This window comes from Rhinolophus hipposideros, assembly GCF_964194185.1.
Source record: "Rhinolophus hipposideros genome assembly, chromosome: 8".
NCBI lineage: Eukaryota > Metazoa > Chordata > Mammalia > Chiroptera > Rhinolophidae > Rhinolophus > Rhinolophus hipposideros.
The window spans coordinates 87,264,326-87,279,720 of NC_138054.1; the positions used below are offsets into that span (position 1 = coordinate 87,264,326).

The window sequence follows — 15,395 nt, forward strand, 5'->3', positions numbered from 1 at the left end:
GTTTAAACCACAGCTCAAGGCAGCCAAGAGAGTACAAGGAAATACAAGGCTTTAAATGCCTCTACATTACCTCTGAACAGATGAAAATCACTTAGCAGAGTCCTATTAGTCACCATGATGGCTCAAATCCCATCCTCTCCCCCCATGACCAGAACTCCAGAGTGATATGATAATACCTCTATTGTAGCACTGATGACATTCTACATTTCACTACAGGAAAATAATTGTTCGAGACTCTGTCTCCCTGTTTGGGATGAAAGCTCTTAATAAGTTACTCATTGAGCTACCATAATATCCAATACATTGCTTCACATATAGGTATTTGATTTTCTTTCAATCACTGAATAAATATCGAATAGGTGTGCTTTGTCATGTTTTTTAAACTTTTCACTTTCTTCCCAATTCCCAAATAGGGAGAGAGAAAGGACGGTATCAGAGTCAACTAGGGCAAACAAACAAACAAAAATCTATTTTGCTTGTTCTCCACCTTTAGTCCTGCTCAAATTCAAATAGTTTAGCTTTCTTTACTGTCACCTAACTTTAGCAACATTTGTTACATTCAACTGCAGCTGTCACATAAATAACATATTCACACATTCATGTTGTGATAACATCGAACATTGTGAAGCAACACCTGTATTTAGAATTCAGCTAGGGCAGAAAGAAAAGAGGTCTAAACCGAGAAAACGGCATAGCCGAATTCTGACCCAATTTATGATAAAGAAATGAATTTGCAATACTTAAAACTTACTTCCAATTCCTGCTCTGTATCTGGATTCTTTAATTTCTGCAGCTCTTGCTCAGTAACAGGAAGTTCATCCATTTCATACGATGAACGGTCACTTTTCCGTTGGGAGAAATCTGTTATCTGAGGTCAAATAAAACACCATATTAAGTGGGCTCATACTTCCGTAGTGAAACCCATTCCACATCACTTGTATTGGTCAAAACTCATTGCATGCGCCATAATCCGGTGGAAGTTCATTGCTTCCAAAGCTAAGGTGAGATTTATGTAATAGTGAAGCGAACTTGGTTTTAAGTCTACATGGCAAATGCCACGCTGTAGACATTGGAAGCGTCAGGCATCTAGAATTATCGCTGATGTCAAAATATGCAAAACTCACAAACACTGCATTCAGTTTTGCCTTAAAGAAGGGTGTTTTTAAAAAGGCATATGGATTCTGATGCATTACCTCAGAGAGTTCACTGTTATATACCAACATCTCTCCTTTTCCCTTAGTTCTCTAATTACCATGACCGGATCAATTCATATCTCCAGCACAGATCTCTGCCCCGAGCTTCACACCCATGTTTACACTGACTTCTGGACACGTTCGTGCAGATCTCATACACTGAATAAGTCCAAAATTTCACTCTTCATTCTCCCCAGAAAATTGCCGCATGTTCATTGGCTAGTGATAGGGACTCTCGTCCTCCGAGTTGCCCAAATCAGAATCCTGAAGGCCGTTCTTGACTCCTTCCTCTCTCTCATCCTCACATTCAATCACTAAATCTGACTGAACTGACTCTGCTCCTTAATAAGCTATTCTATTCATTTCTCTCCAACCTCCTCATCCCACCCCTGCCACTTATTCTAGTTTGGGTCACCGTAATCTCTCATCCAGATTACTGCAAGAGCCGCCTCACTGGCTTTCTCTGTCTCCAATTTGTCCCCACTCCGTTCTGCACACTGCAACCAGAGTGAGCCACCAATAAGAAAGTTCTGAGCGTGTCATTCTGACTCCTTGTTGACATAGAAAAATCACAAATCTTTAGCATGTCTCAGGCTTTCAATGATCTGGCCCCTGCTTCTATCCCCAGACTTATTTCTGAGCATATACCCTATGCCAGCTGGGTCACTCTCTTATCTCCAGGCCTTCCCTTACCAATGTCCCAAACACGAAATAATTGACTCATTATGTTTATTGTTTATTGCTTGTCCGCCCACTAGAACATAAGCTCCAAGATGGTAGGGAATTCTGTCTGTTTGCTCACTAGTGTGTGTTCAGTACTGAGAACCGTGCCTGGCTCTAGTAGGTGCCTAACAAATAACTGCTGAATAAACATTCTCACTATTAGGGTACAGCCCCTCCTCCTTTCCCTCTTGATTTGGCTCATCCTTTCAGTTAACTTTTAGAGCTCAGCTTAAATATTACTTCTCTTAGGAAGCCCCTCCAGCCTCCAAATCTAGGACTATAAATCCTTTCTATATACTTTCCACAATACCCTCCAGTCCTACTTTCATAACACAACATTTTAATTGTCTGATTGTAAATGTTATTAATATATCAATTACTTAAATATATAATAAATGATAGATAATATTAATATGTACCATTCTTTGCATTATCTTAATTCTTATACTTTATTTTTTATATCTTCTTATATTCACTTATACTTTAATTCTTCTAACAACTTTGTGAGATACGTCTTATCCCCATTTTATAAATGAAAACATTATATCTTCATATCCAGTGTAAATAATTCAGTAAACATTTGTTGAACAACTAACCATTTGGGGAAAAAAGGCACACTGAGATTCATTCATGTCAGTGCTTAAGATAAATTATCACCTGGAGTGCTCTAGTTGGTCCATCTGGGATGACTCTGATGGATAACATTCCAGAACCAGGCCTCATTTTTTGATTAATAAATTGTTGCTCCGGTGGAACTGGCCCCAGAAGTTCCATGGAAGTGTCAGGACCAAGAACAACTTCAGCTCCATCAAACAAACCAGAAAGCCCTCCTTTGGCCTGCAAGACAGAGTTAAGATGTGGAAGAAAAGGCAAAAGTAAAGGCATTGGCTTTGATAATTTAACATGTCATTTGAAACAAGTTACCAAATTTAACTTCTCTTTTGAAGAGTCAGGGCCAATGTACAGAAGAGCATTTACTACTTTTTTTCAGCTTTACAGATGAAAAACAGTAGAATTACTTGAGCAAGATGGAAAGTTATGCTATATGAATTAAGGGAATGCTGAGTAAGGTAATTCCATGAACAGAGTATTTTGGTTTAGTAGTAACTTCTTATTAAAATCAACTTTTTAAAAAAGTACCACAATACTTATTTCTCTGAGTATTCTCATTAGGGTTTGCTTAAAAATCTGACACAATCTGAAAATAAAGCAATGACCACTATCACTCAGCTTTCCAAAAGGAAGCAAATTCTAGAGTTGAAAACCTCCCCGAAACAGGCCTATGCCTGAACAATCAACCCAAATATTCAAAAGCTGGTACCCCTTCTAAAATAAAACAGGGAGCTGGGAATGTCATCTGATGCCCAGTCATTCAGGCCTTTGCAGAAAAGTATCTGTACGCTCCAAGTAAAATGGAAGTCCATAGGATCATGCGTAGGAGAGCACAAATACAGGGCTAGAGAGGGCAATGGCTAGAGTACCTAGATCCCCTTGGTTAATTTGCTGTAAATTCTGAGTAATGAAAAGGATACTTTGAACTGGTTTATAGGACAGATATCAACATGGAAAAAGCTTTAATGACTGTTGTAAATTGAGAAAGAAAGTGCCTACACAGCTTGATAAGGGCCGTGTCAGAAAATGTTAAAATGCCTTCGATTACTTTATATGAAAATAATACGATTGAAACAAGCTAATTTTCCCGACCACAACACCTTCTGCTCTACTGAATACTGTATTACAGAGTCGTTCACAACCAGAGAAATGATAAAATAGATTCAACAAACAACAAACACCAAAAGGGATTTGGGGGCAGGGGAAACGCTCTAAGAGAATCGGAATCACATGGGCTTAGAAACAAACCAGAAGTAAAGTCAGGGTCAGACTCAGAACCCAACAATTATAACAAGCCCTCTTTTGCCTCTAGAAGTCTGAATTGTATTGCTAATTGAAAATCACAAATCCATTCCAGATGTCTGCTTCATATAAGTAAGCAGCTTGTCTTTGATGAAAAGAGCTCAGGGCGATAGAGATAAAGAAAATAAATCTCACCAAATAGCAGTCAGAGGCTCCTTAGAGTTTTGCTCGCTACCCTAGAGAACAATTTCCCATTATGGAAGGACAGCCTGCTTTCACAGGGACAAACACACTGCAAGTCTCTAGCCAGGGCCTAATGTTCTAGTGTTTACCTTTGGGGTAAAATCCCGAGCTGAGGCAGAAATGCACACAGTCACACGTGTTGTTCTGCTAAATGCCCAATCCTCCGAAATGTCTTCCTACCCAGGCATCTTAGACTTATGGTCTCATTCCCGGCCTGAAGCCAGAAGGGCAGAAAATCCAAACTCCTGGTAATTTTCCAAACACATATTTGCTTATACAGTACTCGAGAGTTCATCCTGGGTAGACTGGCTAAACAGAGGACAGAGGAAACTGACCACAGCAATCTCTGTTCTGACATTTGCTACGACAATTAAATGCTGATTTGGGCACCACTAAGAACGCAGAAATAAACAGAATCGAGAGCATGAAGAGCTCATGATGATTAGTCACCATCTCAGAGAACACTTTATAAGACTATTAACTTCTCAGGTCTCAAATTAATACATTTCACTTAGAGGTGGGCTTTTCTAGCTGACATTTTTCTTCCATTCTTCTTAAAATTATGTAAGTAATTTATGTCAAAGAATAAAAACAAATAAGCCAGTAAAAAAAAAAAAAGCCCATCACTCAGAGGCAACCAACCATTCCTAATAGATTTCTTATGCAGCACCTTTAAGAACGTTCCCCATGTGAATACACACACGCACAACCAAAGTTAAGTCTTGACTTTCCTGATTAAAATGAGATAATACGTATTTGCTCTGCAATTAGTTTTTCCCATTTAACAACATATCCTGCATATCGTAATTGAGACTTTGTTTCAAAGAAGCTACACCCACTGCTTGCTGCTACTGAGGCTCTGTCACAACCTACAAACCTGGACAACCAGCCCATGTAACCCACAGGTCAGTTTTCCTTCTCGGAAACTCCACGTCTGGGTTGTGCTTCGTCTGCGATCAGGCTTTCTTAGCATCAGCGGCTCATATCTGGGATAAAGGAAAATGCAATGAGTCCTCTGCGTCACATATTTCAGGCCTGAAGAGAATACCAGGATCACAGTTTTCCTCTTCCTCCTTCCAATATCCTCTACTCTTACTCTAATGGGCAGTTAGCGTGATTCCTATGGCCACTAGGTAGCTCTTAATGAGGAAAGAGGGACAAAACAAAATGAAAAGCAACAAAAAAGGGGACACAAAGTAACAATAACACTTTAAGGATTCATTATATATATTCTTATATAGAATATTCATTATTTATATATAAAATAATATAGATTCTTGCATTCTCACAATGACTAGCTGTCATGCAGTATGAGAAAGGTTGCCTGCTAAATATATTTTAAAATATTTTCAGTAGTCTTTGCTCTGTTTTATTTTCAAATACATTTATTTTATATTGGGTTTTAACTTGTAAGTCATCGAAAATGATTTTGGAAGTAAATAATGTATTCAATGGAAACAAACACTGAATTCATGGAGAAACTAAGGTAAACAAAATAATTTATTTAAAGTCAAAGAGCTAATTTGAACCCACGGAGTTAGCTATAAAAAAACACATTAGATTACTCTCTAAATAGTTTCTTTCTGCTTTCGAAAGATTTAACAAAATTCTTAAAAAGATTTAAAGTAAGAAATTCTTCTGGATGGAAGTTTGGGTGAGACATTCAATTTTCATAACGCATCCTTCTTACTGTTTGAATTTTTAAAACATTTCCAAAGGCATTTCCATAATATGTTTAAAAAAAACAAAACAAAATGAAGGCCAAATGCTTATATTTGGGAATGCGACAGGTTTCCGTCACTGAAGAAAAATACACACATAAAAACACAAATTCTTACTTCATGTACAGATTCTCGCTTTTTGGTACAGATTTCCTCTGAGTCTGAATTTGAAAGCAATGAACTTGAATCAAAAGCTGCCTAGGAAAATATACCTGTTGTCAGTTACTGCAGCAAGACCAGCAATATCCAAGATGGCAGACCCCTCGGCAGAGCGGGCTGCCGAAGGCTTATTGGGGTTGTGGGGCACGGAAGAGCCCTCGTGGGCCAGCATGCCCGTTCCGGTCACTCTCCACAGCTGAGAACGCTTCCCTGGCTCCTGTTGGGCAGACACACAAAAAGCCGTCATGTGCAGCCACAGCTTCATACAAGGGCTGAATCAGTTCTCACGTAGGAACTGTATGAAAGATATTTTCCACGTTACATAAATTATTAATTCAAAGTTTCATTGTTGTTAATCCCCAGTTGCACTCGGGATGAAATATGCTATACTCTGAACCAAACCAAAAATTACAAATAATGTAAATTTAAACTATTTATTCTTGTCATATACTTAATATTTTCTGGGCAAACTAGTCCGTTGAAGTTCAGGCCAATCACTTTCACTAGCTATTTTGCTCTGATAACTGCTGCTCCAGATGGTGACCTTTGGGTGCCCTTACCTTAAAGAGTGATTCAATTATATAAAGTATATATGGTATTCTTAACATGTGCTCACTGGTAATACCGATTGTCATAACCGGCTGACAATCGGAATTTACCAGCAGTCTTCTCCCCTCCCATGTTTATAATGGAAGTATCTCATATTGATGGTTTCTAATTTACAAATTGATTGTATTCAAATATTAAGCTCAGTGTATTCAAAGGTTATACTAAGTTGATTGCTGTTAATTCTAAATATTTTCTCCTTAGGAATATTTTATAGACAGTACTTGAACTGCCAGGCCAATCCACGAAAGTCTATGTAATCTTTATATACAAACAACAATCATCCTCATCATAAGACTTATTGATAATTTACTATGTGCCAGCCACTTATCCATGGGGTTTACATGTAGGTAATTCATTCAATCTTCAAAACAATCCAATGAGGTATATACTATTAATTGTCTTTATTTACAAATGAGGAAACGAAGGCCCCATGAGATGAGGAAACCTCCCCATGGTCACAGAACTAGCAGGTGGCGGAGAGAGGATTTGAGTCTGCAGCCTGATTCCAGAACCGACACGCTTAAGCACTCTGCTACGCTGCCTTTCTAACATAATCTGCATAGTTCCATTTTAGTAACACCTAACCATATAGAAGACTGTCTACGGAACATACACTCCAGCTAGACCTGTCAGGATCATATCCACTCTCACCAAGTGGGAGCCCTCCACAGCCAAGACACTTCTGGGTACCACAAACTCATCCACATGCTGCCCCTTCACTGGAAAGACAACTTCTGCATTACATTCTACAAAGTAAGAACTAACAAAGTAATATGAGTGCTGAGCCAAGTGCAGGGATTTGAAAGCCAGCTGCACCATTTACTAGTTGAGTGACCTTGGACAAGTCACTGCATCTCTCAGAGTCTCTGTTTCAGGAGCTCAGCTGCCTCTTAGGGGTCCTGTGCTAAGTGTAATAAATACAAGGCCCTTAGCGCATGCCTGGCACAGGGTCTGGCCTTGCTAAATGCTCACGATGTTACTATGATTCCACCTCTTCACACAGCACTTTATGTAGCACATTTTCTTAGTGGATCCTTCTCACACACCTGGGAGAAGTGGGAAAAGGACGCTCAGTGAGGAATGTGAAATACCAGGTTATCATATATTTTTAAGTGATGAAGCCGGAACTCAAACCTAGAAAGATACGATGCCACTGCCTCCTGCATCTGTAAGACATGAAGCTGAGCTGCCTTCTCCATCGGCAACCCCCACGTGCTTCCTTCTGCATTCGCAGGAAGAGAACACATCTATCCACAGCACCAAACCACATGGAAAAGCATCTGTTATTCTGCAGATGTTCCAGGTCAGGAATCAAAGTGCAGATACCCAGGCGAAACCAAGTTTTCATAATTTCCATTTAAGAATCTGAGATGCACTACTCTCTTCCCAGATCCCGTCTCCACTTCACAATTTAGAAATAAAACCTTTAGATGAGACTGAAGAAGGCAGAATCCATGGCGGGGTGGGTGAATGTGTGTGTGCTCCAGGGAAAGTACAAAATGAGCCTGGAAGAACTGGTCGTGTCAGAAAGTGGGGAAGTGCTCGAGGAATGAGGTGCACATATCAAAGGGCACGGGAGGTTAAAGCAGCGCCTACTGGCCAAATATGAGAATTGAGCATAAAAATAAACACTGACAGTAACAGATATTCACTAAATAAAGGAGGAACCCGTAACGACAAACAGAATGCTATAGACTGAACTGTGCCCCCCCCCCACAATGCTTATGCTGAAGACCTACTCACAGTCGTATGACCGTACGGTATTCGGAAGAGGGGCCCTTGGGTGATAATTAGGTTTAGATGAGGTCATGAGGGTGGAGTTCTCCTGGTGGAATTAGTGCCCTTATGAGAAAAGACCAAAGGGCTTGGTTTCTGTAGCCCCCACCCGCTGCCATTTGAGGACACAGTGGAGGCAGAAGTCTGCGAGCCAGGAACAGGGCCCTGACCAGGGAACTGAATTGGCCAGCACCCTCATCTTGGACCTCCCAGGCCCCAGAGCTCTGAGAAATAAATCCCCATTGTTTAAGTCCTCCAGTCTATAGTATTTTGTTATGGAAGTCAAAGCTAACATATAAATAGAAAATTGGATCAGGAACAGGATATTTACATAGTCTCAAAGTATATCGTCTCCACAAAATATTTACTAACTACAAGGAAAAAAGAGAAACTTTGCAGAGGAGAAGGCTGGGAGACACCAAATCAATTAAGTGCTAAAGTAAACATCACCAGTAACAGGACAAATCAAAATCACAGCATCACTTCTATAGAATTTCCACCAATTTTTCTATAAATCGGAGATTCTTTCAAAATAAAAAGTAAAAAACCAAAACCAGTTTTCATCCTCATCAAAGGAAATAACAACTATGAAACTGTTGTATAAATTATAAAATCATATTTAAAATGTTTTTTTGCTACTTAATAAAAACAAAAGCCTGTTTTTGTCTGCTAAAATGGTACCTGGCCCTTGGAAATTACAAATATATTTACTATTCATGTTTTGCTGAACACATCTGGTGCTCATATCGCACTTGATAAATCATCTTACTCCTGAGTTGGTTTTCATTCACCCTAATATCCTCATGAACTTGAACATCCTTTGAGGTCATCTGACAACATCATTTCCAAGTGCTCTTCCATTTGTTTTCAATTCATTTGACTCTGTCAGATTTGCTACTTCTTTTATCTTTCGATTATAACTTCAAAATTTTCTTTTTCAAAATTCTCAATAAAAGCCTAAACAACTGTTTACTTTCAATTACTATGCCTCATGGTCTCTCTCCTCATCACCATTCCCAAAGCTTATTTCTAAAAGGCATCTCATAATAAGCACAGCCTTAAATACAAGAGTGTGACAACATCTTAAAGAAATTTGAATGATGTGACTTTCAGCTGATATAAAAATATACACAGGAGTATTGACAGACTGATAGATGGATGGACTTTGAAAACATTAAGTGAAAGAAGCCACTCACAAAACACCATTCACATGAACGTCCACAGTAGGGAAGTCTCCAGAAACAAAAAGGGTTAGTGATTACTTAGGGTTGGAAGTCATGGGACCATGGGGGGGCGACAGCTAAAGGATACAGGGCTGCTTCCTGAGGTGATGAAAATGTACTAAAATTGAGTGTGGTGAAGGTTGCGCATATCTGTGGATACACTACGAACCGCTGAATCGTGTATTTTAAATGGGTAATTTGTACGGTACGTAAATTATATCTCAACAAAGCTGTTAAAAAATATAAAGCTGAATTAGAAACACATGTATTCCAGTTTCATTTGATGTGCAAAATTTGAATTAATTTGAATCTCCTCCCCAATTAAAAATCTGACAAGCGTCGCATAACTTCAAAGCCAAGCGAATCATAAAGAAGCTATGTTACTGCCCCATGTGATGCAACATTAGGTGATAAAAAGCCATCCTTGTCAGCATCAGGGCCACTTCGGTGGTGAACAGACACCCTCTGTCAGAGGGATTTTTGGATTATGTGATTTCCATGATGCAAAACCCCAGGAACGCATCCCTCCGGTAAATGTGTTTCAAATAATTACAGTTGGTGATCTCCCTCCTCTCAAAGTGACTTCTGCACCTCTGTTCTCAAACATCTTTCATTTTGAAATGTGAACTATTTATTACCCGTCCTTCTGTCATGTGTAATATTTTTACCCAAATTTTACTGTCTCGCTCTCTATCTAGGTCTATTAGCATAAATGTGTTCCCTAAGCAGACTTAAAAAGACTGTTGGTATAAAAAAAGGAAAAACGGGACGTTTGATCATTTTTCCATTCAGTTTAGGAAAAAATAGATTAGGGAAGTATTATAACAGAAAAATAGAGAAATGAAAATGACATCACAAATTTGAGGGGGGGAAAAAAGTTCAAGAATTAAGTTTTCCAGAAAAGGCACAAAGATGAGAAAGGGCTGGCAATTCCAGGTATCACGGGACAGTAGGAAGCACGTGACCTGGAGCAGTCAAGACCCCGTGTCCCCACCTGAGCAAGTCATCTAGTCCATGTCTCCATGTCCTTAGCTATAAAACGAGGGGCTGGACTGTAAGGCTTGGGTCCTTCCCAGCGCTAAGAATCTTTCGTTATGAACTCCAAGTTCTCTTACCTTCTTCTTTAAAATGACTCTTTGTGTCTTCGGTGAGACATCCAAGACGAGCTCTGCACAGGTAATGGCCTTGTTGGAAGCCACAGGCCTTCCTGTCCCCTTCTGCAAACTGGAATTTAAAAAAAAATTATATATCTCTCTATATACAGATTCTCCCACATGTATACATGCATGTACATATACACACACAAGTATCCAAGTACTCATAAGCAAATGCCTAAATCCTCCACTATAAAAAAGAGATTTTTTTTTTCAATTGTAAGAGATAAAGTCTGACGCAAGTTGCAGAAAAATCAAGGTTGTGTTGTTTTCCTATATAGCTCAAAGATTCATTTGTCAGAAGATATACTCTGACATTTCTCCTCTCCTGATAATTTTATTAAGTGTCTATAAAAGGATGACGATATATCTTTAGAGGCCAAAAAACAACAACAAAAAACCTAAGCCAGACATTTCAAGGATCCCAGAATTTTCCAGACAGGACATGAGCATCACTACATCCCCAAGTCTTGGTAAGAAATCAGAAGCCCCTTTAGGATGAAAGAAAACAAAGGTTCGTAATCACCTTTCTCTAAGTCAATGGTGTGCTTCTCTGTGGCTTAAGAACCCGCAACTTTATGGAATATTGCAGCCTACCTACACTTTGGAGTATTTCAATGAGATTTTATTTAGATTATTCTCCTGTTTCTACTAATCTTTTTTTGTATTATTAGTATTAGTTTCAAGTGCACAAGACAATCTTTATCATCAAAAAAGGGGGCTGATAAAGTCAGAGTTAAAAACTAGTTTTCATGAAAAAAAACCACTACTATTCATGACACCACAAGCACAAGTGACAAAAAACAAAAAAGATAAATTAGATTTCAACAAAATTAAAAACTTTTATCCTTCAAAGACACCATCAAGAAAGAAAATTGACAAGCCACAGAATAAAAGATACTTGCAAATCATGTATCTTATATGGGATTTGTACCCATGTAAGGAAATTTAAAAATTCAACAATAAAAAGGCCAAAGTCAAACTTTAAAATGGGCAAAGGATTTGAATATACGTTTCTCCCAAGATATACAAATGGCCAATGAGCACACGAAAGATGCTCAACATCATTAGTTACTAAGGAAATGCAAATCAAGACCACAATGAGACACCATACACACCCAGAATGGCTACAATTAAATAACAACCACCACCACCACAACAACAAAAACCCCAGAAAATAACAAGTTGCTGGGGACGTGGAGAAGCTGGAACCCTTGTACATAGCTGATGGGAATGTCAAATGATTCAGCTGCTGTGGAAAACCATATCGCAGTTCCTCAACAAGTCAAACACAGAATGACCACAGACCCCAGCAATTCCACTCCTAGGTATATACACAGGAAGAATTAGAAACGAGTAACTTAAACAAATGTATAGGCATGCTGACGGCAGCACTACTGACAACAGCCAAAAGGTAGAGACAATGCAAATGTCCATCAACGAATGGACAAAATGTGGTCTACACATACAACGGAATATTACTCAGCCATAATAGGAATAGAATACTAATACATACATAGAGTGAACTTTGGAAACATGCTAAGTGAAAGAAGCCAGACACATGAGATCACATATTTTATGATTCAATTTATGTGTAATATCTGGAATAGGTAAATCCCGATAAACAGAAAACAGATTGGTGGTTGCCAGGGCCTGGGAGAAGAGGAGAGTAATGGGGAGTAAATACTTAATGGGCTTGGATTTCTTTTTAGGGTGATGAAAATGTTTTAGAACTAGAGAGAGGTGGAAGCACATTATAAACGTACTATTAAGTTGGTGCAAAAGTAATTGCAGTTTTTGCAATTATTTTTAACCTTTTAAATTGCAATTACTTTTGTACCAACCTAATAAATGCCGCTGAACTGTTCACTTTAAAATGGCTAATTTTATGTTGTGTGACTTTCACCTCAATTTAAAATAAAAAACAACAAAACCAAAACTAGTCTTCTTCCCCATCGTTAGTTCTCTCCAAAACTGCAAACAAATGGTATCTAATCAACTCCAAAAAATGCCTCAACCTCAGCACAGCAAAATTCCCAGGAACTTCTCTTTTTATCTGCTCCTTATCTGTTCAACCCACTAAACTCATAATCCTGCATCAGGATTCTTCAGTTAAAGAGCTTAGTAACTGCTGGAATTTAACATAAGAACATGAAAGGAAAAACACGATTAGCAACCAGATTCAGAACTGGTTTTTCAGGCACTAAAACCTTAAGCATGTCACACTGTTAACTGTCATAATCTTTAAAAAGAAACAAACAAACATGATTCACTTAATTATAACAGGATAAGAATCCCAGCACCATCATTACCAATAAGAACTGCAACAAACAAGGAAAAGAATGGCTATTCTAAGGAAAGGTGTCCGTTCAATTTCATTCCTAGTGGAATCTGGACTCTAGGTAGATAAGATACGGCACAGACCAGACACTGTTTTGGGGGCCTAAGGCACATACAAAAATATCATTCATAAGCAAAATTATTCAGAACATTTTGGAAAGGAATATGACTTTAAATGTGCTGTTCATCGGGTGGTTTATATCTGTAGTGCTAAAGATTCAGCTAGTTTTCCTGTTTCTTCATGGATAAACTTTAAAACTGGCCCTGGAACCAGCATGGAAACAGTCAACTGTATTTACATGTTAGTGTAATGACTACTGCTTGAAAGCCCAATGTTTTGATCTCTGTGTGCCAATCTATACACCAACCTAATAGGAGAATTAGAATAAACTTGCTATTCTTCACCAGAATTTTCTAAATACAACTAGTCAGACGTCAGTGAAGATCATATTTCTAAGGCAACTGGAATTACTGTCAAGTCAAGCTCTTTGTTTGGCTTCAGGTGAATATTAAAATAGACCCTTAAGTGTCTGCTTAATCAGGATTCTCAATGGGAAAAATAAGTCAGACTGATGATTTGAATAATTTGATGAAGATTAGTCAGTTTTAATGAGGAAAGAGATAAAACAAACTTAAAAATAGCAGCAAGAAGTTTAAAAAAATAACATCTTAAAGCAAGAGGAATTTAAAAGACTGTAAGAATAATACCTTACCGGAGGAGCTGTTAAATACGAGAGTGGATTATTAGGGAGATATTGAGAAAGAGAAAACTCTTGCCTCTTTGGATGAATGTTAATCTACCCAGAAGACAAGGGCTTAGACTAAAGACCTCTCAAGACAGACCTTGAGCCTAGGATTTAGTAAAGAATGGAAGGAATCTTCCCTCATCCTTCGGCCTCCTGAGAACTGCTTAGAATTTAAGACTAGTTAATAATTAGAGCCTCCTGCTTTACAAGAACAGTAATTTAACCCAGAATTACCCAGAGAATGTATGTGTAGCAGCAATGTAAATAAAATTCTCATAATAAAGCTGTCGGTTATCCTGGAAATCATTCATGTTGCAGCTGATCTCAGAGGAACCTGCGCCTTTGACAGTGAGAGTGATAAACGGTGGCAGGGTGGGTTCGTCCCAGGCGTAATCCAATGAAGTCATGGGCTTCACTTCAGTTCGGAGCCGGGGTTCAGCTACACCGTGCTGAGTAAAGATAACTGGGACCTACAGTGACGGCAGAGAGGGTAGAGAGGACTTTCATTCAGATTGGTGTTAATGCAAAATGATTCTGCACTTCCTACAATAGGTTTACGTTCCAGATCCTTCCCAAAGGAATCCTAGACAGGGCATAACCACAAGTGAGGTTCATCATCGTATCTCTTCCAATGCCTTTCTGATCATCTTTCAAACTGCGAAAAGCCCAATTAAAGGCCTGGGCTAAAGGGCTTTAAGAAGCGTTGCCACCCCAAATCCAAATACTCAGGGGAAGCAACTCTATCCTTTCAGTGGCGTCTCTTCTACCCTCACCCACCCCATGACACACTTTGAACACAGAAAGGAATAACAATTTTAGAATTCAGCCATGGAGAGTCACATATTATAAGACGTTGTTATTCAAAAGCATAATTTAAAACAGTCTAATGATTTCCATTTTTCTGCTTTCCTTGTAAAAGTTATAAAAATGCTCACAGTAGAACTGCCCATTCCCACTGTCACTGGACAACCTGATTCTGATTCCTGTGTGTGGACTGGCTGCAGAAGGCACCATGTCAACTAAACGATCAAGCCAGAATAAGCACTGGAGGCTGACAAGTCACGTCTAGACAAGGCTGCTCCGCAATCAAAATAACCCGCAGAAATCCCCTTAAGGGTAAGGATTTCTAAGGTTCTCCAGCAACAGAGTTCCCTGCATGGCTTCTTTTAAACCCAAGTTTGAAATGTATTCATCTTTATCTTAAGGGCAGTCCATATGCCACCCTCCCGCATGCATATAAAACAGCCAAATTGGTTCTTAACTCCCCTTGATACCTTAGAAAAGTTGTCAATGCGGAAAGGAGGGGGTAACTGATCTGTGTCACTAAAGGAGATCCTATAGGTGGCTCCTCGGAGTGTAATTTCCACACGCAGGAAGAAGCATTTCCCCAGGGTATCTCTGCAGAAAAAGGAAACAAAAGAGGCCATCAAATGGAGAAAACAAGTTCCAATTCACTTTTCTCTCATCCTTCTCACAATCACGTCATGGACCGCAATCAATAAATACCACTGTGTGTTCTTTGAGAACATTAAGAAATAGGAAGTGACAGTATAATCACAGTAAAAAGAATTCAGTCACATTGTAAATGTACCACAAGATCTACAAATTTGCATTAGTGGGTTTGTTTTGGTTAATAGTATCAATGTAGCAAATG

The 15,395-nt window shown here is 38.9% G+C and overlaps 1 protein-coding gene across 8 annotated transcripts in view; it reads right to left on the bottom strand.

The window, feature by feature from the left end:
* Positions 1-15,395, bottom strand: part of VPS13D (vacuolar protein sorting 13 homolog D) — a 229,268-nt gene that overhangs the window by 98,008 nt on the left and 115,865 nt on the right. For all 8 annotated transcript variants that reach the window (XM_081057697.1, XM_081057696.1, XM_081057695.1 and 5 more), the window contains 7 exons: positions 15,016-15,139; positions 13,976-14,211; positions 10,617-10,725; positions 5,947-6,110; positions 4,891-4,999; positions 2,574-2,753; positions 752-868 (listed from right to left, as the gene is read on the bottom strand). In XM_081057697.1, the coding sequence (XP_080913823.1) occupies positions 752-868; positions 2,574-2,753; positions 4,891-4,999; positions 5,947-6,110; positions 10,617-10,725; positions 13,976-14,211; positions 15,016-15,139 (1,039 nt within the window). The remainder of the gene's footprint in view (positions 1-751; positions 869-2,573; positions 2,754-4,890; positions 5,000-5,946; positions 6,111-10,616; positions 10,726-13,975; positions 14,212-15,015; positions 15,140-15,395) is intronic.